This window comes from Osmerus eperlanus, chromosome 3 (genome assembly GCF_963692335.1).
Source record: "Osmerus eperlanus chromosome 3, fOsmEpe2.1, whole genome shotgun sequence".
NCBI classification, from domain to species: domain Eukaryota; kingdom Metazoa; phylum Chordata; class Actinopteri; order Osmeriformes; family Osmeridae; genus Osmerus; species Osmerus eperlanus.
The window spans coordinates 2420637-2441295 of NC_085020.1; the positions used below are offsets into that span (position 1 = coordinate 2420637).

Genomic DNA, 20659 nt, shown 5'->3' on the forward strand with positions numbered 1-20659 from the left:
GGGAGAGACAGGGAGAGAGAGGGGGAGAGAGAGAGGACAGGGGAGACAGAGGGAGAAAGAGGATTATGCAAAAGCATATATTGAAAAAAGCAAATAATTACTCGTCGGGTCTTTCAAACACGAATCGGGCTAGTAACCAGAAGGTCGCTGGTTCGATTCCCGGCCATGCCACATGACGTTGTGTCCTTGGGCAAGGCACTTCCACCCTACTTGCCTCGGGGGAATGTCCCTGTACTTACTGTAAGTCACTCTGGATAAGAGCGTCTGCTAAATGACTAAAATGTAAATGTAAAATGTAAATGTGTGTTTGCTGGTTCTCCCCCGTAGCTCCTGGAGCAGGTGAGACATGATGAGGAACGCTCCCCCCCTCCTCCTCCCTCCCAGTCTGGGGAGGACGGCACCGTCCACCCTCAGATCACCGACCTCATCACAGACTCCTACGAGGTGAGCGCACGCTGCCGTGCTGCTGTCAAATCAAACACGACACTTCACCCAGTGTCTTGTGGCTTTTATTATCATGTCATCAATCACATACAGCTAGTACAGGGAGACGACAAAACAAACGTTCCTCCAGGAACAGGGGTCCTTCAATAAAACTACACAGAACTAATAAGACCCGTGCATGACTACATATTTCTAACGTAGAATTCAATATTTCAAGTGTTGGAGGAAGACATGATGTTTGTTAACAGTAGGTGAAACACAAGCTGAAATAATCTCCATTGTTTTAGCCGAAGCTGTTTGAAGTTTAACATGTGTTCTGTGTGTTGCAGAAGTTTGGTGACCTGACGGTGAGACAGATAGAGAGGCTTCGCTGCAGACAACCGGATCCAGGTGCTGCAAGCCCACGAAGACACCACCAAGGAGAACGCTGTGAGTTCCTATCTCCTCTCTCTCTCTCTCTCTCTCTCTCCTCTCTCTCTCTCTCCTCTCTCCTCTCTCTCTCTCTTCTCTCTCTCTCTCTCTCTCCTCTCTATCCCCTCCCTCTACCATCCCCCTCTCTCTCTCTCTCTCCTCTCTCTCTCTCTCTCTCTCCCCTCTATCCCCCCCCCTCTCTCTCTCCCTCCCTCCCCTTCTCTCTCTCTCTCTCCCTCCCCCTTCTCTCTCTCTCTCTCCCTCCCTCCCCCTCTCTCTCTCCCTCCCTCCCTCCCTCCCTCCCTCCCTCCCCTTCTCTCTTTCTCCCTCCCTCCCCTTCTCTCTCTCTCTCTCTCCCTCCCTCACTCCCTCCCCTTCTCTCTCCCTCCCTCCCTTCTCTCTCTCTCTCTCTCCCTCCCCTCCCCCTCTCCCTCCCTCCCTCCCCCCCTCCCCTTCTCTCTCTCTCCCTCCCTCCCCCTTCTCTCTCTCTCTCTCCCTCCCTCCTCCCCTTCTCTCTCTCTCTCTCCCTCCCTCCCTCCCCTTCTCTCTCTCTCTCTCTCTCTCTCTCTCTCTCTCTCTCTCTCTCTCCTCTCTCTCTCTCTCTCTCTCTCTCTCTCTCTCTCTCTCTCTCTCTCTCTCTCCCCTTCTCTCTCTCTCTCTCTCCCTCCCTCCCCTTCTCTCCCTCCCTCCCTCCCTCCCCTTCTCTCTGCCCTCTAACGATAAACTCAACACACTCATGAATTGGACAAAAAAAGTCATACAATGTTTCTACAAAAACACAACTCTGTATGTCTCCTCTGCAGCTGAGATTGGTGGTTCCGGAAGTGTCTCTCTCCCCAGAGGATCTCTCTGATGTCTACGACCTCTTTAAGGTACGCCTCCTGTGGTAGTGAGGAACTGGATCTCATAGAGGAACAGCAATGGAATTGTACCTAGAAAACTCAAACTCCAAATAACGACATGCTGATAAACTGATAAAAGCTTACAAGGACATCTTCAGAAAACAGACCTAGCTCTCTTCAAAGAAAGAAATAAATGCGCCCCAAAAAATCGAACCAGTACAAAAAAGGTCATATTGAAATCGGCATATGCCTGACAACATTTACCAACACATGATGCTCAATAAAACTGCATGATATTCTCATAAGTCACATGATATTATCATAAGTCACTGTCGACCCCCCCCCCTATCCATCCTACGCCCCTGCCAGACGGAGCACTTCATCAGCCTGTACTGGGGGACGGCAGCGCCGAGGTGGCCCTGCAGCAACACGACCCGGCCCCGGCCCTACCAGGACCAGTACCGGCTGGACCGGGCCCAGTTCAAGAGCCTGTACGGGCTCCTGGTGCCCTGGCTGTGTGGGGTCCACACCGACACGGTGGCCAACCGCACCTTCACCCTGCTGGACCAGGACAGAGACGCCCTCCTCACCTTCCGCGAGTTCTCCGGCTGGCTCAGTACGTAGCGGGGGGTGTCTGGGTGTGACTGAGACGGGATTAGTGTGAGTGACTGAAAGACGGTTTGTTTGTGTGTGTGTGTTTGTGAGATGGAGTCAGTGTGTTTGTGAGATGGAGTCAGTGTGTGTGTGTTTGTGAGATGGAGTCAGTGTGTGTGTGTTTGTGAGATGGAGTCAGTGAGTGTGTGTTTGTGAGATGGAGTCAGTGAGTGTGTGTTTGTGAGATGGAGTCAGTGAGTGTGTGTTTGTGAGATGGAGTCAGTGAGTGTGTGTTTGTGAGATGGAGTCAGTGAGTGTGTGTTTGTGAGATGGAGTCAGTGAGTGTGTGTTTGTGAGATGGAGTCAGTGAGTGTGTGTTTGTGAGATGGAGTCAGTGAGTGTGTGTTTGTGAGATGGAGTCAGTGAGTGTGTGTTTGTGAGATGGAGTCAGTGAGTGTGTGTGGGGGAAAGTGGAAAGGGAGGTACTGTACCTTTTTGTGTTTTTAGTGAACAACAGAGTAAGCGTGCTTGGCAGAGCGTACACTAGCCTAAAATAACGTATTTAAATGATTTAAAGCCGAGTTCCCCTTTTAAGGCAATCTGATCTGGAGTTTGGCCCACTAAGCTTTTACTGGTCTCGATAGCCCAGGCTTTTAGGAGAGGTTGTTTCTGCTGTAAGGCATGAGTACAGTCAATGAGTTTGTTATATTGACATGAAGTATGATGGTGTAAACACACCTCTTAACATCCTACTCAGACATGAAGAGCTCTGTCTTGTACATAAACAAGTTAATGGGGCACAATTTGACATAGCAAAGTCCAGTATCTCTCACTGAGTGTTTCCACATTCTTTACAATTTTTTTTCTTCATCTCGTTTTAGATATTTTATACTGCGAGGAGCTGAGTGAGAAGATGAGGCTGCTGTATCGTTTGCACATACCCCCAGGTGAGAACATACCTCCAGGTGAGCACATACCCCCAGGTGAGCACATACCCCCAGGTGAGAACATACCCCCAGGTGAGAACATACCCCCAGGTGAGTGGGAAGAGGAACTATCTATAGCCTCAGAGGTGGGTTTTGTGTTAATAAAGTGTGTAAAGGTGAGGGGAAGTTGATTTTGTGCATGCCTGGCTTGCAGCTCTGACAGAGAATGAAGATGTGCCATCTCCGATGAAGAGCCCCATGCTGTCCACCACCAGGCCTCTGTATATGGACCTGCCGACGGTACGACTCCTCACTCTTCTGTCTGCTAGTCTGGCACTTTAAAACATATACATATTTTGGTGACCATCACTGTCCTCCTGCTGTTACTGTCTGTAGAGGATACTTTTGTGTTCTTGGTTCAACATGTTGATAATGAAGTTGATGCCCTCAGCTGGTTGAAAAGCTTTTTTTATTGAACTAATCTGTTCTACAAGATTAGATTAGATTCAACTTTATTGTCATTACACAAGTACAAGAGGTGTGAAATTAGTTTTTAATAAACACATTGAGAAACCCATTAGTATTGGCCGTGCTGCTCCAATGCAATACAACATGTATCATGGCTCTGAAAGTAGCAGAATAAGTCAGAGGTTTGTAACCGTATCTCAAGTTGAGGGTGTCGCAAATCGCTTGTGTCAATAGCTTGCATGTGTGAACCAATCGAAACGATTGCAAAACCCACTGCTTCTACGCAAACTTAAGATTTTACAATGTTAGTGGCCTAGTTCCCCCTGCGCTGTGAGATACATGGATGGTGTCAATCAGTTTGTTAACCCGGTGTGTGTGTGTGTGGTGTGTGTGGTGCAGAGGAGATGAAAGGCTACCAGGAGCAGTTGAAGCAGATGTTGAGGGACCTGGCCAAAGAGAAGGAGAAAACCCTGGAGAAGCCCCTCCCCCTGATGAACCAGGTAGCACCTCCACCAGCTTCTGGAGACACACACTCACAGAAAACACTCTGTCGGACTTGCTTTCTCCAGTATTTTATACAGTACGCCAGTGGATTTTATCCACAGACTTTTTCTATTCCAGAGTAGTGTGATAATCATGACTCTACCCTTCCTCCTTCTCTGCTCCTCAGAGAGAGTTCATACAGTTTTGTAAGACCGTCTCCAGCATGTTCCACGGCCACCCCGACGAGAACGAGCTGTTCCAGGGAATCGCCACGGTGACCAGCCTGGTGCTGCAGATCGGCGAGGCTGGCCATCGAGGCCGCTGCTCCGGGTCAGACATGAGCAGCGAGGGCGGGGCCAGAGAGGGTGGGGGCGGGGCCAGAGAGGGGCTGGAGGACAGTGGCGACGGCTCCGAGGACTCTCCTGTCTTCAGCTCCAGAGAGGAGGAGGAGGAGAGCCTGACGGAGCCAGGCAGCGAGTGGACAGTCAGCTTCGCTCAGATCCTCGCCTCCATGCTGACCGAGCAGATGCTGGTGAACTTCTTCGAGGCGCCGGTGGATCTCCCGGCCAAGGTGGTGGCAGCCAAGGTGAAGCAGTACCACCAACGCGCCGGTCTGCTCATGCTCGAGCACAGGCTCAGCTGATGTGGACGGGAGCGGAGACTGAATCTGCTCAAGCAACCAGTCAGGAGAGCTGTAGGTCAGGCCCTGCCTCCGGGAGGCTGTACTGTGGAGGGGGGGGGAGGGGAGGGGGGGGGAGGGGGTGTCGAGCACAAGACCCGGATGTACCAGATGAGAAACAGGGCCTTCTCTTCTTTTTTTAACTCTGTAAAACCTGGGATTTCTAATTTAGAAACAACGCGCAATAATCAGTGCAAGAGTAGGTGGAGTACTTATCCAAGCATATTTACTGTGAGTTTTACGTTTCGTGATGCACTACATGGAATCCTACATTAAAGAAGGGATCTTATTTTATCTTCAGATTAGGGTTCATGAGCAAGTATTATTTTTGTCATACCCTTGCCTTGTCGAATGGGAACAAACCAATCTTTTTTTTTTATAGGCATAACCTCCCAAGTGTCTTACGTTAGCCTGCGGTCTTCTGACCAAAGAACCCAGTTGGCTAGTCTTTAACTTAGTTGAAATGTACAAAGGAGTCAACTAGTTAGTGCCTCAACACAATAGGCTTATAATTATTAGACATAAGCAGTGCATCAGCCAATGATACTGTATCTAATGTATTGTCCTGACTGTATTTCATAATTTCAAACATACCTATATCTCTTAAACCATTGAAGCCTTAAATGTGACCAGTACTATGAAGAGCGATAATGAACTTCCTGTCATAGTTTGGGTGACACTTTACACAATCAACTGTGCCTGGTCTGTCATGAGCCAGACTCAGATCTGCTGTGATGAATGATGTTGACTATTGAACAAGTGCAGTAGTCCAGTTATGACTTCACCATGTGACTTAAAGTACACTGCGATTGACCAAATACACGTTAAGAGTGTTTACCTTTGTTTTGATCTTTTAAAAACACAATCTATACATTTCATTTTATGGTTTACATGTTTTATCATTAAATATTCAAGCCCCCAAATCTTCGTGTTTCTGTTGGGAGGGGAACTGGGACCAGGCAGTGGGCCAGCCTCAGGCCAGCCATACTGCCACCTGCTGGTCAGTGGGTTCTAAACGATTCAGGCTGTAAATATGTACTCTACCTCATCCTAACAGCTGCATGGCATCAAACACATGTAGGCCTGTTGAGTTGCCATGGGAACGTCCGTGAGTCCTAGTAAGCACACCAAACACAGTTGTTTCCTTTTACGATTTTTATTTCCACAACGGCGAACAAACTAGTTCTCATCCACATTGACTGTCTGCAGACCTGTGGAGAAAAGAGAAAGCACAGTCAACAACCACACACACACACACACACACACACATCCTGCAAACATCAAAGACTAAAAACGTTATAGTATACTTTGGTTCCAATGGAACTGGTCGGGGGGAAACATTCCATGTGAAAGATCCGATGCACATGCTGGGTTTTAATGAAGTGGGCATGACAATGACATGCAACTTTAAGTAAACAGGCCCCAAGTCATATCCACTTCTGAATAATCCTAATCCTTTTCAGCGTGCCTGTCCATGACCTGGCACCATGGCCTCACCTTTGTATGTGGTGACGGGGACATAGGTGACCAGGGTGTACAGCTTGTTGGGAGAATCCTCGTCCTCGTTACGCTTCCTCGACAGACGCACGCGCATGCGGTAGGGTACGTTCCTGCAACGACACAGTCACCCCCCCGGTCACCACGACAACACAGTCACCCCCCCGGTCACCACGACAACAGTCACCCCTGTTCACCATCAACGACAACACAGGGGCAGGCGAGGCAGCTCACCTGACTCCCTTCGTCCACACGGCCTTGTTCAGACGGGTGTCGATGCGTACGTCAGGGGTCCCCATCTCCTTCATGGCGAACTTACGGATCTCCTTCAGAGCGCGGGGAGCCCTCCTCTTGAAGGACCTGCACACGGAGCAACAGGAAACACACAAGACTGACTAGTCTGCAGGCCTCGACTACAGAGTTTCCAGCCCCGAAACATGCACCCATGACTTGGACAACCTCATTCAACTCTGTTTAAAGGATTTGCACAACAAGTACCGTTAATGTCTTATAAAAGTCATGTTAGTACATGCACACCTTTCAGAAGTGCAGGTCAAATAACAGCTAAATTACTACCTTGGACATCAATTATGGAATCAAGCAATGTCAAAGTATTTTCCAAATATAGGAAGAGCTAATTCACTGGCAGGTCAACAAACTTTCCAGCATGTTTTAAGACCGTGGAAACGACAAGACACAAACTTGAACAACACAGCATCCTTTATCCCGCATAGCTGGAAAACCGCACATGCATAAGAAGCAATGACCCTTGTGTACTCACACTCCATGGATGCGCTTGTGGATGTTGATGGTGTACTCCCTGGTCACCACCTCGTTGATGGCAGAACGACCCTTCTTTTTTTCACCTCCCTTCTTGGTAGGCGCCATCTACAATAGAGTTGGTAGTTATTTACTGTGTAGACTATAGCTCTAACTATTCATAGACTTTAACTAGGTAGCACAAACGGTTACGGTCAATCCATTAAGCGCTTGACAAGTGTCAACAGGCGTGACATGTCATGCAAGCAATGTTGCTTTACTGGCCACTTAATTTCATTAATATCCTTAACTACTGCGTTAAACTTTACAGCTGCTTAACTGGCCAAATGACTAAGTTTGCTTTGACGCCAGAGTACTGATTGACAGACCTTTCTGGCTGCGGCTTGGTAACCGGCTACCAGCTTAGTGCTACCGGTGCCTCACTGGCTTTGATAAACACTGATCATATTGACTAGACATTAGCGTGCATATACTACCGGAGAGCTCCAATCTTATCCATCAACTCTCCAAACTCTGAATTTCCAGGAGTGTTACCGAAAGGTAGCCAGCTTGGTCCGACACTACACAGGGTAAAGGTACGTCTGGTTGTTGGCCAAAGGCTAAATAGCTATTTATTTTATTGCAAATGTACACGAATTGTTACGCTCGGATGAATAATAATACACTTTTAAGGGACCTGGGCGACTCATCTTGTACTCCGGGTATGATAATTGTTTAATACATGCATATATTGCCTGGATGACATGAGATAAATAAGGTGATTTTGAAAAACAGTACTCACTTCTGCCCGAGTAAAGTCGGAAAGGAAGTTGCAAAGGATTGTGGGTAGTAAACACGTAGGAGATTTCGTTTATGTCCGGTTCGGCAAAATATTGCCTTAGTATTATCTATTAACATCTTACAAAGTCGTATATTTGATGTTAACCATGTAGATAGTTTTTTTAAAATAGTACATATGTCAATAACGTATCAGTATAAATAACAAACCAATAGAATGAATCGGAAAGTCTGTGTAAAATACAGCCAATGGGACCCTCATGGACATCATCTCCCATCATGCAACTCGATCGCTGTCGGGTCATCGGCGAGTTCAAACAACGACGAACCAATGTTGTCAATGAAGTAGAAACTGATGGACATGACAGCGGTGAAAGACAACTTTCTTCATTTCGCACGAATACATTTATTCTAAATGAAGGCCTAATAGTTCAGTAAGGTTGTTATGTAAGCCTTTATTAGGTTGATGTATTTTTTGATACGCTATATAATTGCATTTAATCATGACTTCACATGCTAGCTAGCTAGCTAGCTAGCTATCGTTAGCTAGCTAACTAGCGCGAGCAAAAAGCATTTTCTAACTAGCTTGTCAAACATTTCAACAAATATGACGCTCGCCCCGAAGGAGCTCTCCAATCTGTTGGGCATCATATCCGAAGAGGCCTGCACCAACACTTTTGAAAGTCTTTCAACTGCCTTCCATCATTATTTCGGAAAGACCGAACATTTCCGAGTCGGCTCGGTTTTGGTGATGCTACTTCAACAGCCTGACCTTCTGCCCAGCTCTCCTCAGCGCCTGACTGCTCTCTACCTGCTATGGGAGATGTACCGCACCGAGCCACTTGCAGCAAACCCATTCGCTGCTGTCTTTGCTCACTTGCTGAACCCTACATCTGCTGGAGAGGAGCAAGAGGAGCCTCTGTCCGGTATGTTTCTGAGTCTGAACGTGTTTGATTATGAGTAGGCTAAGTGATGGAGACGGAAAGACTCACTAAGACTGAGAAAGTGTGTGTGTGTGTGTGTGTTTGTGGGGGGGGGGGTTCACTCTTATTCTTAACAGCTAACTCGTATTTGTCACTTTTTGATTTAATGTTTACAGGATTTCTGCCGCCCATCACCCAACCAGAGAAGTTTTTCCTGTCCCAACTAATGTTGGCTCCTCCCAGAGAGCTGTTCAAGAAGACGCCTAGACAGGTGTCCTGCATGGACGTAGGGAACATGCCTCAGTCCATAGACATCAGCGGACTTCAGCTGGCTTTGGCAGGTAACGGACACATTCTTATGAAATGTAAACAAAATAATGAACTAAGTTTGCTTCTTCCAAGTGAAAATAACTCGCCTCACCTCTTGCTTGTTTGCCAGAGCGCCAGTCAGAACTGCCCACTCAGAGCAAGGCCAGCTTTCCCAGCATTCTCAACGACCCCGACCCTGATTCATCCAACTCTGGATTTGACAGTTCGGTGGCCAATCAGATCACAGAGTCTCTGGTGACAGGGCCCCGCCCTCCCCTGGAGAGTAAGTTGAAGACTTGTCGAGCACGATGCTCGACAAGTTGTCGAGCTTGAAATTTTAAACGAGGGACATTTCAATATGGGTTTGTCAGCCCTGAATAATGATGGTAATACCAGAGTAAGAGCACACATAAAGATCACAAAGACCGTGCAGATTAAGGCAGGTCTTTCAGTTCTGAAACTAGAGTAAAAAAGAAAAGAACCATTTTCTTTTTTTACCACCACAAAAAGATTGACCGTCTTCTGCTCGGCAGGTCACTTCCGCCCAGAGTTCATCCGGCCGCCCCCTCCACTGCACGTGTGCGAGGACGAGCTGGCGTGGCTGAACCCCACGGAGCCCGACCACAGCATCCAGTGGGACCGCTCCATGTGTGTGAAGAACAGCACGGGTGTGGAGATCAAACGCATCATGTCCAAGGCCTTCAAGAGCCCGCTGTCGGCCCAGCAGCAGTCCCAGGTGAGCCCACCCGCGTCCCCTCCCACTCACACGCCGGGCAGCATGGGAAATGGAGTTTTAGAAGGCAGTTTGAATGCGTTAAAGCTGAAGTGGGACATAAAGAAAAGAGGTGCAATTGAAGCTGTAGCACTGTGGTTCAGGAGGAAATGCTGTAAGTGAAAAAGGGAAGTTGGAGGCTCTAAAGAAAGCTTTTCTCATGTTCAAAATCGTAACATACCCGTTGGTTCTCTGTCTTCCTCCCTTCCCACCCCCCTCCCTTCCCACCCCCCTCCCTCCCCCCCTCCCTCCCTCCCCACCCCCCTCCCTCCCTTCCCACCCACCCCCCTCCCTCCCTTCCCACCCACCCCCCTGCCTCCCTTCCCACCCCCTCCCTCCCTCCCTCCCCACCCTCTCCCTCCCCACATCCCTACAGCTTCTGGGGGAGCTGGAGAAAGACCTGAAGCTGGTGTACCACATCGGCCTGACCCCCGCCAAGCTGCCAGACCTGGTGGAGAACAACCCCCTGGTGGCCATCGAGATGCTGCTGAAGCTGATGCAGTCCAGCCAGATCACAGAGTACTTCTCTGTGCTGGTCAACATGGACATGTCCCTGCACTCCATGGAAGTGGTCAACAGGTGGGCAGCAGGGCTGGTAGACGGATGGCTCACTTCCAGGATTTGGGGGGAGAAATGGAAGTCTGAAAACCTCAGACAAACAATAAGAAGGAAATAGATGTTGCTTGACCAGGGGCCTGTCCCATAAAGGGAGTTTACTGAACAAACCAGGCTTCGGGCAGTTACTTTCCCTGGCATATGCCTGTTTAATTCAGTTAACTCGTTTTATGGAACAGTCGTCTGTTTAGAAATCTGGTTTTCATGATTGACTTGATAACATATTTTGGGGGGGATGTTGTTAATGTAACAATGATCTCTGTTTCTAAAGGCTGACTACTGCAGTTGACCTCCCGCCTGAGTTCATCCACCTGTACATCTCCAACTGCATCTCCACCTGTGAACAGATAAAGGACAAGTACATGCAGGTACGAGAGAGTCTGTACAGACGGTGGCTCTGGAGCTCAGGGTGTAATCTGATTAAAGAGTCTGTACAGACGGTGGCTCTGGAGCTCAGGGTGTAATCTGATTAAAGAGTCTGTACAGACGGTGGCTCTGGAGCTCAGGGTGTAATCTGATTAAAGAGTCTGTACAGACGGTGGCTCTGGAGCTCAGGGTGTAATCTGATTAAAGAGTCTGTACAGACGGTGGCTCTGGAGCTCAGGGTGTAATCTGATTAAAGAGTCTGTACAGACGGTGGCTCTGGAGCTCAGGGTGTAATCTGATTAAAGGCGCCAGGCTTAAGGCTGCGAGAGTTAAATGCTTTCGTTCAGATCGAGGCAAACCCACTATCCCCACACCAAGCTTACTTATGTATTAGAGGTCTAAGTTGTTTCATTTAACACCAACTGCCTTTTTACCGTTATCGATGGTATTTCCAAAAAAATTATACCCACAGTAGCTTCTATATATTTTTGGAGGAGTGCAGATTTCCAGTAGAGCATTGGTCAGCTTTTGACCTGCACATGTTAGGAAACCCAACATGCCTACCTCCTCCACCCTTTGTTCAAAGAATGTGCAGGATGTGACCACAGCCTAAAACACTGACAGTATACTCTGTTTCTCACAGTATCTTGGTCTGTGACATCAGTCAACACAAATCTTTTCTTTCTCAGAAAGGAAACAGCTTTAGTGCCTTCTGGCTTCAGCTCATAGACCGCAGCGCTCTCTGAAGTCATTCATCACCCCTCTTCTTATTTCCTTCCGTAGAACCGGCTGGTTCGTCTGGTCTGTGTGTTCCTTCAGTCTCTGATCCGGAACAAGATCATCAACGTCCAGGACCTGTTCATCGAGGTCCAGGCCTTCTGCATCGAGTTCAGCCGCATACGAGAGGCCGCCGGCCTCTTCCGGCTCCTCAAGACCCTGGACACGGGGGAAAACCCCCCAGAGGCCAAGCCTGCCAAATAATGGTCTACAGCAGGGTTTCATAGATATGTGGCAGTGGCTCAACCTGCAAAATAAGGCCTTCTCCCATAGAGAGAAAGCTAACAAGAGGAAATAGCGCCCCCTCCTCTCTCTCTCTATCTTTACTCAAACAGAAGCTCCCCTCTCTCTCTCTACTCACACAGAAGCTGTACCAAGGCTGAATATATACCCAGACAGTATTCACTCTCTCTAGACCCTGTCTGAAGTCTTGTTCTGAACTCTGAGGTTTTTTTTCTCTTTTCTGGGAGAAAAAAAAGGATGGACATATTTTGAAATGGAATTTTGAACAAGTGTTTTTTTCCTCCTTTTGCAGATGGATGCTTGTCCGTTTTGTTTCATTAAAACATGTTAAAAGTTGTCTTTGGTTTGCGGTTTGATTCCTGTGTTAGCTGTTGGACACAAGGGATCTGTGTTTTTAAAATAGATGAGATGAAAAACTAAGAATTATCCCATATAGACATGTTACAGACAGCTAGTGAAACTCAGAGAGTTGTTTAGCAACACAGACAGTTTAGTGCTAGTGGAGTGTACATTTCTAATATTTGGTAGGCTAAGTGATATTCAACAAAAACCAACAAAGTGTTAATACAAAAAATCAGTTATTACCCTGATGTGTTTATTTCATATTTCTCAAAGATAAAATCATTGCTTATCGTCCTTCATTTGTGTGAGGAAAATGACAGTTCTCAAGTGGCAGTTTAGAGGAATAGCACATGGTTTTGAAATGGGTTTTGGCTGCCATCCCTGAGTGATGCAGTAAATCCTGCAGGAGGTGAGACTGCGGCCCCCTAAACTCTCTTCATCCCCCTGGCCATGAGACAAGCGAACACGGTCATCACCATCTTGGGCTTCACCTCCACCAGGTCCTCTGGGAGGGCATACACCCGCGCTCCAATCTTCCTTGCCATGGAGATGGCGTACCTGGCAACCCACACAGCAACATGACGGGGTTAGAGAGGTGAGATGAACAACGTGAACATTTTCACGTGTGCTGAGCTCCTTCATTCAGGGTTGGCAACAACCGTCTGGACATACGTATGCACATAAATGTTATTATTATTATTATTTTGCACATCTGGTTAGATGCTAACTGCATTTCATTGGCTTCGTACTTGTACCCTGCACAATGAAGTTGAATCTAATTTGTGAGTTTGTATGGGCTGGTCCCCAATGCTACAGCTTGGAACCTGCAGGCATTGGATCTGACTTCCCCTTCATCTGTAACAACATCATAACAAAGTGCGTTCCCATAAACGTGCCGTGACGTACTTGGCGTTGTTGAGTTTCTCCTCCTCTGTCATGTCGTCCATCTTGAGCAGGTCGTAACGGATGGAGCCGGGCTGAATGGCATCGATCAGATCCAGGATGGGCAGACTGCTGCCGATGGACCCATCCTGGAGAGACAGAAAGAAGAGAGAGAGAGTGAGTCTGTAGATCTAGTAGATCACTTGAATTACACTCACAGTGACAAGTATTACACAAAAGGCTCTATTGGAAAGTATTAGCCAGCTAGCACATAAGCTAGGCACTGAGGTCATAGTTAGGTTGCACAGCAGTGCGAATGCAGCCTACCTTGAACCCAGAGATGGTGCTCTTCCCCGCCTGGGAGAGAGTCTCATTGACCCAGGTGACGATGGTGTCATCGTTGACCTTCTGACCGTCACCCAGCTCCTCCAGGATGTTCAGAGTGTACCTGACGTACGATGGAAGGTCAACAATATCAAACATTTGTATGTCCAGGATACGAGATGGTGTTTGTAGTTTCCCCTCGTCCTCTTACCTCCTCATCAGCTGCCACAGCAGGGCGAGGGTCAGTTTGTGGTTCCCTTCGTTGAGGTCTTGTCCGGCGATGCCCACCAGAGAGAACTTGGCCTCCTTCTTGCCCAGCTCTACGGCGTAGTTGCAGTTCTCCAGCTAGGACGGACAGAATGATCCTCGTTAGGGCATCCTGCTGTAGTGCAAGAACCTTGTGATGGAGCTAAGTCCTAGTCAGGGTGTACTACTGGAGGTAGGGTGTACTACTGTGCTGGTCTAAATGTGTCATGCTGGGTTTCAGGTCCCTCTGGTGTCGGTGTTGTGACAGAGACATCCACTGTTGTGGTACCTTCTTCATGTTGCTGCCCAGTTTGGTGTAGGGAGGTTTGTTAACTCTGTCCCAGTCCACAGGCACCTTGATCTTCTCATACAGCTGGAAGATGACGAGGGCATCAGCCAGGTCCCTGTGAACACACACACATACAAGCATAAATGAATTCCCGACACTTGCATGAACTCTCTCTTACACACATGGGTGAAAACACGAATGAACATTCGCCACGTCATGGCGTGTCATTACTTACACGTAGAGATGGTTGACACGAGGATTGACTCCCAGAGAGTTCATCCAGTTCCTGAAGGTTCTCTCCTCTCTGGTCTCACCTTCATCAGACAAACACGACTGGTTAAGGTCAGAAGTGACAAGGTGGCTTTCCTTCAGAAAGGAAGATTTCAGCTAGGTGTTGTTTTTGTCTTCCTAGAGTACTCAGTAGATGTAACCAGTGAAGTAAGTTTCATAATACTGGATGGGACCTGTCCCACCGTATTTGGAAAACGACCACATTCTCAGTAAAAAAATAAATAAAAATAATCCCCCCACCCACATTTGAAAACAGCCCCACACCCCTGATGTTCCCAAGCCCAGGCATCTCAGACACGTACCCTCAATAGAGCTCCAGTCGAAGTCCTGGTTCTCTGGCTTCTTCAGAGCAGGGTATTTGTTGAACAGGTTGGCTATGTAGGCCAGGTTCAGTTTGGGGTTACCACGAACGACATCGGTTGCCGTGACGAACTGCCTGCAGTTGAGTCGGTCTGCCTGTTCCAGCATGCACTCGGCCCTCTTCAGGTCCTCCTTCTCCTGTAGAGGGTCAGGAGTTTGGGTGATATGTTACCTCACATTCATATGATTCAAATGATTCAGGACTAAAACAATCCATTTATAGGGAGTCAGGTGGCTGAGCAGTGAGGGAGTCGGGCTAGTAATCTGAAGGTTGCTAGTTCGATTCCCGGTCATGCCAACTGACGTTGTGTCCTTGGGCAAGGCACTTCACCCTACTTGCCTCGGGGAGACTGTACTTACTGTAATTCGCTCTGGATAAGAGCGTCTGCTAAATGTAAATGTAATGTAATTTATAACGTCATACTGGTTGCAGTATGACCACTACATTTGATGGCTACGTTTGCATAGGTAGTGTGATCCACAAGATCCACCATGTTTAATATGTTAACTTACATGACTATAATTCCTAGTTGCAGTATGACCACTGCATGGCTGTGTTTGCAGAGGTTAGATGATCCAACATAAAAACTTACTCTCACTCCTGACATATCGATGGCAATAGGAGGGATTCCGTCCTCGTCACCTTTAGGTGCAACTTGGTTCAGGAGATTGTAGTACGCCTTAGAATCCTAGGACATGACAACAGATTACATCAGAGTGCTTGGATGTGTGTGTGTGCAAGGACATGGCATTAGTGAATGTGTGTGTGCATGATATATCTGTGTGTGTGTCTTTGAGTGAGCATGTAGGGGGTGTGTGAGACCCACCTTGATGTCTGAGCTGAAGTTGTTGATCTTGGGGCAGCCGGCCTCCTCCAGGTGGTAGTTGGCCCAGCGCAGCAGCAGCTCCTCTGGGGACAGCTTCATCAGGTCCTCCAGAGTCTCCCCATCCCTCAGCAGGGCCATCAGGGCTACACACACACACACACACACACACACACATACGGAAATCAAACACCCATGACTTCCAATATACCAGTATAATACGTACATTAAGGTCATGGGAGAGTCATAGCACACGCACACACCTTCGTTTCTGCTGATCTCGATGTCGGCGAACAGGCCGATCTTGATGACCTGCCACAGCAGGCCCAGCACCAGGTGCTGCCTGCCCTCCTTCAGGTCCTCCGCCCCGATGTTCACCACGTGGCAGCCGATGGCCGAGGCTGAGTTCAGCGCCAGGTTCAAGTTCTCCTGCAGGCCGACACAACAGCATGAAGGACGGACCAGCTACCAAGCCTGACAGGCTGCTGTGCGTCTCCTCACCATGCCAACGCCCTCCAGGCCAATCATGCTTAGCCAGAGCTACTTGTCCAATGAGTGCATCGATTTCTACGTCTTAGATGTAGTGTAGGAGAAGAAGAAAAGGTTACCTGGATGGTGAAAGGTGTGAGTTTCTTCTTGTTGATTGTCCTCTCATCAATGGTGTCAGGGACAGACAGGTTGATCATCTTACTACGAGGTCGCAAGAAAACATATCAGGTAGTGGACTAAAACAATACATTTATAACATCTGACATGTCCTCTTGTAATTTGATCTATGTAAATGGGCCAGAACCAGGGCAGAAGTACTATAAACTACAGGCATTTTCCTTCTCAGACAGTTTTCATGTAATTGAAGTATATAAAACAGCAATGAGATAATAGATTCAGTAGTATCTATCTACCATAGAACGATCCCATCGCCCATGGCTGTGAAGAGGTCGTCGTTGTTGGGGTCCATGGGCAGAACATGCTTGCAGTCTGGGTCCTTTTCCAAAGCTTTGTTTACCCAGTTCACAAATGCCACCTTCTCTTCCTCTGTCAACACAAACAAACTTGTTAAGTTATTTTGTGCATGTGCAGTTACGTAATGTAGTACAGTCCTATTGGTTAATTGATTGGCTTATGAGAGAATACAAACAAGGAAGTCTGGGTTGATGCATGTTTCCTATTCCGTGAAATGCTGCTTCCTCAATTAACCCTCGTGCTGCCTTCGGGTCACATGACCCAAAGGTTCATAACGAACCATTGTTGTGTTTACCCAATTTTACCCAATACAAAAACAAATAAAAATAATTTTCTTTTAACCATTCCAATGTGGGGGGTCTGAGACAGCCCGACAGTTAAAAGAAAATGCTTCACTTTGTTTTTGTATGAGGTAAATTTGTCGCAATACGACGGTGGGTGACAATGACTGATGGGTCAGAATGACCCGAAGATAACACAAGGGTTAAACTGTCTACTCAGGTTGACAGAAAATAGATAACTTTGTAGTGAAACAACTTGATGAACGTTATACAACTTCAACAGGGTCTACTATTGTGTACTAGCAAGTGTAGCAGTTTCTTAATGACATAAGCAATAAAACGGGTCATGTAATGATCCTTACAGAATTTCCGTTAAAGGCAATTCCCTCTAAAAAGCTTGTTAACGGATGTCTCTAACCGGAGTAGGAGTGCTGAGTCCCGGACTGTTCGGAGGTGCCGGCCACAGCCCTCAGTCCCTCCTTCTTGTTGATGGCTTTCCTGAAGGACTTGGCCACCTCTGTGCTCTTCAGCCCGTGGACCACCTGTGTGAGGAAGACCACGGTGAGACCTACTTTGTCTCCTCCTGTGTGGGGGTCATATCTGTGTCATCACTATATTCTTATTGGTCTGCCATTTGACATTGATTGTAAATACTTGACCTTTGAACTTACGTCAACAAACTCGTCGAAGGTGACTTTGCCATGGTGCTGTTCTCCCGTGCTGGTGAGATCCTGGATGACCTCTCTGACGCGGTACCCCGGCAGGGGTAGGTTGGCGGCTTTGAAGAGGTCGTTGAGATCACCTGTCCTGATGTGGCCTTGGCTGTCCACATCTGGAACAGAACAGGAAGGTTAAAGGTCATTGACAACTGTCCAGGTAGTATGTGTGTGTATGTGTACGTGTGCGTGTGGGTGGAGGAGGGGGGTGGGGGTGAGGAAGATGGGTATTGGGTAATATCCTGTCTCTCAAATCTACATAGATAAACATTACATTAACAACTACCTTAGACATCACATCACTGTTTCATGCAGAAAAATACCTACTAACTACCAATCGATTTTTCAAATGAATGATTGAATATTCATCTTTAGGAAGGAAATAAGCTGGGCAACTCAGAGAACTTTTTGTCAGCCTCACCAATCTTAGCGAAGGCCTCTCTCAGTTCCTCTAACTCCTCCTGGGCAATCGGAGCGGGGGCGGCCATCTTGCGACACAAACAACAGTGGGACCTGAAACCAACAAGAGACATTTTGAGAAGAAGCACATCCTCAGTCAAGGGCAAACTGATTCTTTTTCCTCTTTTTCACATGGCTGTGAATGACCTTGAGATGTTCCCAACTCTGCTGATTCCAAGAGTATAGGCTTAACAGTGGAAACAGGAAGAAAAGCTATAAGGTAAAGGCTGACTTGTTTCATATGACCTTAATGTTGTACTGGACTGTTATGATGTGGCTTCCTGTCTCTTCTGAGTCATGTTGAAACCTCTGAGGTACTCCTGGTACTGGAGTGAGCAACTTCCTGGCACATTCTTCCCTCCTTTCATCACCCTTCAACTTCAGTTCTTGATTTGTTGCGATTTTGCAATAAAGCTCTGACAATCTCTGAAGACTTTTTTTTTGTGTTGAGTGCCACTTGCTCATTGATATAACCATGGGGATAATACTCAGGTCCCATGTGATATACCAGAGATGGGAATATACTCAGCAATGCAGACAGGCCGGCCACATGATGGACAGCGCACGTTTCAGTCTGTGTTGTGACTGTGTGTGTGTGTGTGTGTCTCTGCATTATACCCTTCTGCACTGCTCTGAGAATGGGCCCTGTAGCTGAAGAGGCTGCGAGGCTAACACACAGGAAGAACGGATGCTATTTCATTGTGGTTTCCATTAAGGCCTTTAAACCACAGCCCTGTAACGCTGCTTCTAGCTGAACGCATCTGAAGGTGTTAAGTTAACCCTATGGTTTATGTGAGTATGTTTGCTTGTTCCTGTACAGGGGTCAGAAGCAGAAGTGAACCAATCACAACATTACGTTAACGTCATCTTAAAAGAAAATAGAAGTATAATAAGAGGCGTTGTGCTTCTCATCTGCTCTACACGAGTTAAAGGGAGTCAGGTGGCTGAGCGGTTAGGGAATCGGGCTAGTAATCTGAAGGTTGCTAGTTCGATTCCCGTCCGTGAAAAAGGACTTTGTGTTCTTGGGCAAGGCACTTCACCCTACTTGCCTCGGTGGGAATGTCCCTGTACTTACTGTAAGTCGCTCTGGATAAGAGCGTCTGCTAAATGACTAAATGTAAATGTTAATCATGGCAAATGTGAGGTCATTTTAATGATTCATTTACCACTTACTGAATGACAAACTCTGCATGATGTGTTTCCACTGATTACTGAACACATCTTTACTATTTCATTGGCTGCAGATTTATGATGATTTCAAAACGACTAAAACACACCAAACAGGAAGAGACGTAAGCTGCTATAGGATCTTGTGATATGGAGCAGAGCCTTTTGCCATTATCTTCATATTAAAGTGGAATGGAGGAATTCCTTCAAAAGCCATGTTCAAAAACCATTGATTAACAGTGGGCCTGACCACTATCATCAAGGCATTCAACAAAGACACATTACTCAAGATGGCGAAATAATTCCTCATGCAATCTGGTTTCCTTTTAGACAGCTTGGTCATTAAGAGTTACAACATAAATCTAATAGAAAACCTTGCATTGATTAGATTTGTTGGATGTATTTTGAACAAATGGGCACATTTTTTTCTTTTATATAAATTCAAATGTCATCTCATCTCCAGGGTTACAGTTGGCTCATGTTTAAAGAATGAACAGTTACTGCCACAGACCACAAACTTCCTGTTGTGCCTTACTGCAATGCAAACACTATCTGCTTCTGCTCTCTGTATTCTCTGCTTACGCTTAATAATACTGTTACTATTACATCTTACTGATCTGAGCAATAAAGCCTCCGTGAATGCACTGTTTCATAGATTTGATCCAAGCGGTTGATGTTTTATCATATTAACACTGGACTATTATAATGTCCCCTTCAGTTGCCCACAGCATCAGGAAGACCTTGTCCAGTAAAGTGTTTAGAACATTGTGTTATATATAATCTAGCACACACACACACACACACACACAAGCACAAATAAATAGATACATTGATTGTGGTTGAATTGAATATGGTTACCTGAGGGAGGTTAGAGCGGACTATCTGGCCCGTCTGTGTGTGGTCTGTCTCTGGGATTAACACTCTTCCACAGCGGATCTGGTGGTGCTCTGACTGACTGACTGACAATGCACTGCTCTCGTCTTATGAGTGGGGCGACATCTATTCAAACGTAGGCTACAGGAAGGAAGTGAAATGCAGCACTTCTGAAACAGGAATAAAAGAGGTTTTGTCTTTATATGGTAAAATGCTGCTGGTGAGAGCTGTCAAGGTGAAACTGTTTTAAAAGGACTGCAAATCACCTGGGATGACCACGAAACCAGTTTATCGGGATGAAACGGGGTTCCCGTCATACCAGGCCTACAGGCTACCAAGTTTATCCTGTTGGTCCAAACTTTTTTCATCTTAATCTCTTTACACTCGAGCTAGAGGGGTGCTTTTGTTTTGTCAAGAAACAGTTTAGAACGGGCCTGATATTCACCAGAACAAACAAGGCCACACAGACTAGCCGCAAGACGTCTCTTAAATCCAAGACTAGATCTGTGATTGTTTGGGGCATATTAAGAATATTACGAAAACTGCATTTGTCCATCTACATAGCCTAACATCCTAACATTAAAATAAGATGTTGTGACAATGTGATGTGACACAGATAGGCTATGAGTAGGCCTATAGTAGCCTCTTTATTTCCCAGTCAAATGAGTCCCAATAGGCTACTGTAACTACAACATCACAAAATGTCAGGCTATTCACACTCAAGTTAGTCTAGTTT

General features: G+C 46.8%; 4 protein-coding genes across 4 annotated transcripts in view; 2 read left to right on the top strand and 2 right to left on the bottom strand.

Annotated features, from left to right (window-relative positions):
* LOC134017138 (TBC1 domain family member 8) overlaps window positions 1-5764 on the top strand; it is a 17756-nt gene extending 11992 nt beyond the window's left edge. Inside the window, 9 exon segments of the mRNA XM_062456490.1 lie at window positions 774-821; window positions 823-873; window positions 1659-1727; window positions 2067-2313; window positions 3173-3238; window positions 3432-3517; window positions 3893-3895; window positions 4087-4185; window positions 4356-5764. Of these exon segments, the coding sequence (XP_062312474.1) occupies window positions 774-821; window positions 823-873; window positions 1659-1727; window positions 2067-2313; window positions 3173-3238; window positions 3432-3517; window positions 3893-3895; window positions 4087-4185; window positions 4356-4811 (1125 nt within the window). The 3' untranslated portion in view covers window positions 4812-5764.
* Window positions 5765-5984: 220 nt separating this feature from the next.
* Window positions 5985-8034, bottom strand: rpl31 (ribosomal protein L31). Its single transcript, XM_062456489.1, has 5 exons — window positions 7906-8034; window positions 7126-7232; window positions 6579-6704; window positions 6345-6457; window positions 5985-6058 (listed from the first exon to the last, which is right to left on the bottom strand). The coding sequence occupies exons 2-5, from the start codon at window positions 7230-7232 to the stop codon at window positions 6027-6029; spliced, it is 378 nt and encodes a 125-aa protein (XP_062312473.1). The 5' UTR covers window positions 7906-8034; the 3' UTR covers window positions 5985-6026.
* Window positions 8035-8184: 150 nt separating this feature from the next.
* On the top strand, window positions 8185-12242 carry cnot11 (CCR4-NOT transcription complex, subunit 11). Its single transcript, XM_062456475.1, has 7 exons — window positions 8185-8827; window positions 9001-9165; window positions 9264-9416; window positions 9667-9869; window positions 10282-10484; window positions 10792-10888; window positions 11670-12242. The coding sequence occupies exons 1-7, from the start codon at window positions 8509-8511 to the stop codon at window positions 11865-11867; spliced, it is 1338 nt and encodes a 445-aa protein (XP_062312459.1). The 5' UTR covers window positions 8185-8508; the 3' UTR covers window positions 11868-12242.
* Window positions 12243-12467: 225 nt separating this feature from the next.
* lcp1 (lymphocyte cytosolic protein 1 (L-plastin)) lies at window positions 12468-20017 on the bottom strand. Its single transcript, XM_062456465.1, has 16 exons — window positions 19909-20017; window positions 17846-17937; window positions 17380-17540; window positions 17127-17250; window positions 16367-16499; window positions 16073-16154; window positions 15728-15893; window positions 15468-15610; window positions 15234-15329; window positions 14583-14778; window positions 14225-14303; window positions 13990-14104; window positions 13666-13799; window positions 13458-13578; window positions 13155-13279; window positions 12468-12806 (listed from the first exon to the last, which is right to left on the bottom strand). The coding sequence occupies exons 2-16, from the start codon at window positions 17910-17912 to the stop codon at window positions 12674-12676; spliced, it is 1875 nt and encodes a 624-aa protein (XP_062312449.1). The 5' UTR covers window positions 17913-17937; window positions 19909-20017; the 3' UTR covers window positions 12468-12673.
* Between the last annotated feature and the right edge of the window lie 642 nt (window positions 20018-20659).

What these genes read in the sequence shown, in the direction of transcription:
- rpl31 (XM_062456489.1), bottom strand. Translation starts at nt 7,232, where the DNA reads ATGGCGCCTACCAAGAAGGGAGGTGAAAAAAAGAAGGGTCGTTCTGCC. An exon ending in CACAAGCGCATCCATGGAGT is followed by an intron (nt 6,705 to 7,125) that starts GTGAGTACACAA and finishes CTCCGTGTGCAG; the next exon opens with GTCCTTCAAGAGGAGGGCTC. An exon ending in GTGTGGACGAAGGGAGTCAG is followed by an intron (nt 6,458 to 6,578) that starts GTGAGCTGCCTC and finishes GTGTCGTTGCAG; the next exon opens with GAACGTACCCTACCGCATGC.
- cnot11 (XM_062456475.1), top strand. Translation starts at nt 8,509, where the DNA reads ATGACGCTCGCCCCGAAGGAGCTCTCCAATCTGTTGGGCATCATATCC. An exon ending in ACTTCAGCTGGCTTTGGCAG is followed by an intron (nt 9,166 to 9,263) that starts GTAACGGACACA and finishes CTTGTTTGCCAG; the next exon opens with AGCGCCAGTCAGAACTGCCC. An exon ending in TCCATGGAAGTGGTCAACAG is followed by an intron (nt 10,485 to 10,791) that starts GTGGGCAGCAGG and finishes CTGTTTCTAAAG; the next exon opens with GCTGACTACTGCAGTTGACC.
- lcp1 (XM_062456465.1), bottom strand. Translation starts at nt 17,912, where the DNA reads ATGGCCGCCCCCGCTCCGATTGCCCAGGAGGAGTTAGAGGAACTGAGA. An exon ending in CGTGTCAACCATCTCTACGT is followed by an intron (nt 14,105 to 14,224) that starts GTAAGTAATGAC and finishes GTGTGTTCACAG; the next exon opens with GGACCTGGCTGATGCCCTCG. An exon ending in GCACCATCTCTGGGTTCAAG is followed by an intron (nt 13,280 to 13,457) that starts GTAGGCTGCATT and finishes CTGTCTCTCCAG; the next exon opens with GATGGGTCCATCGGCAGCAG.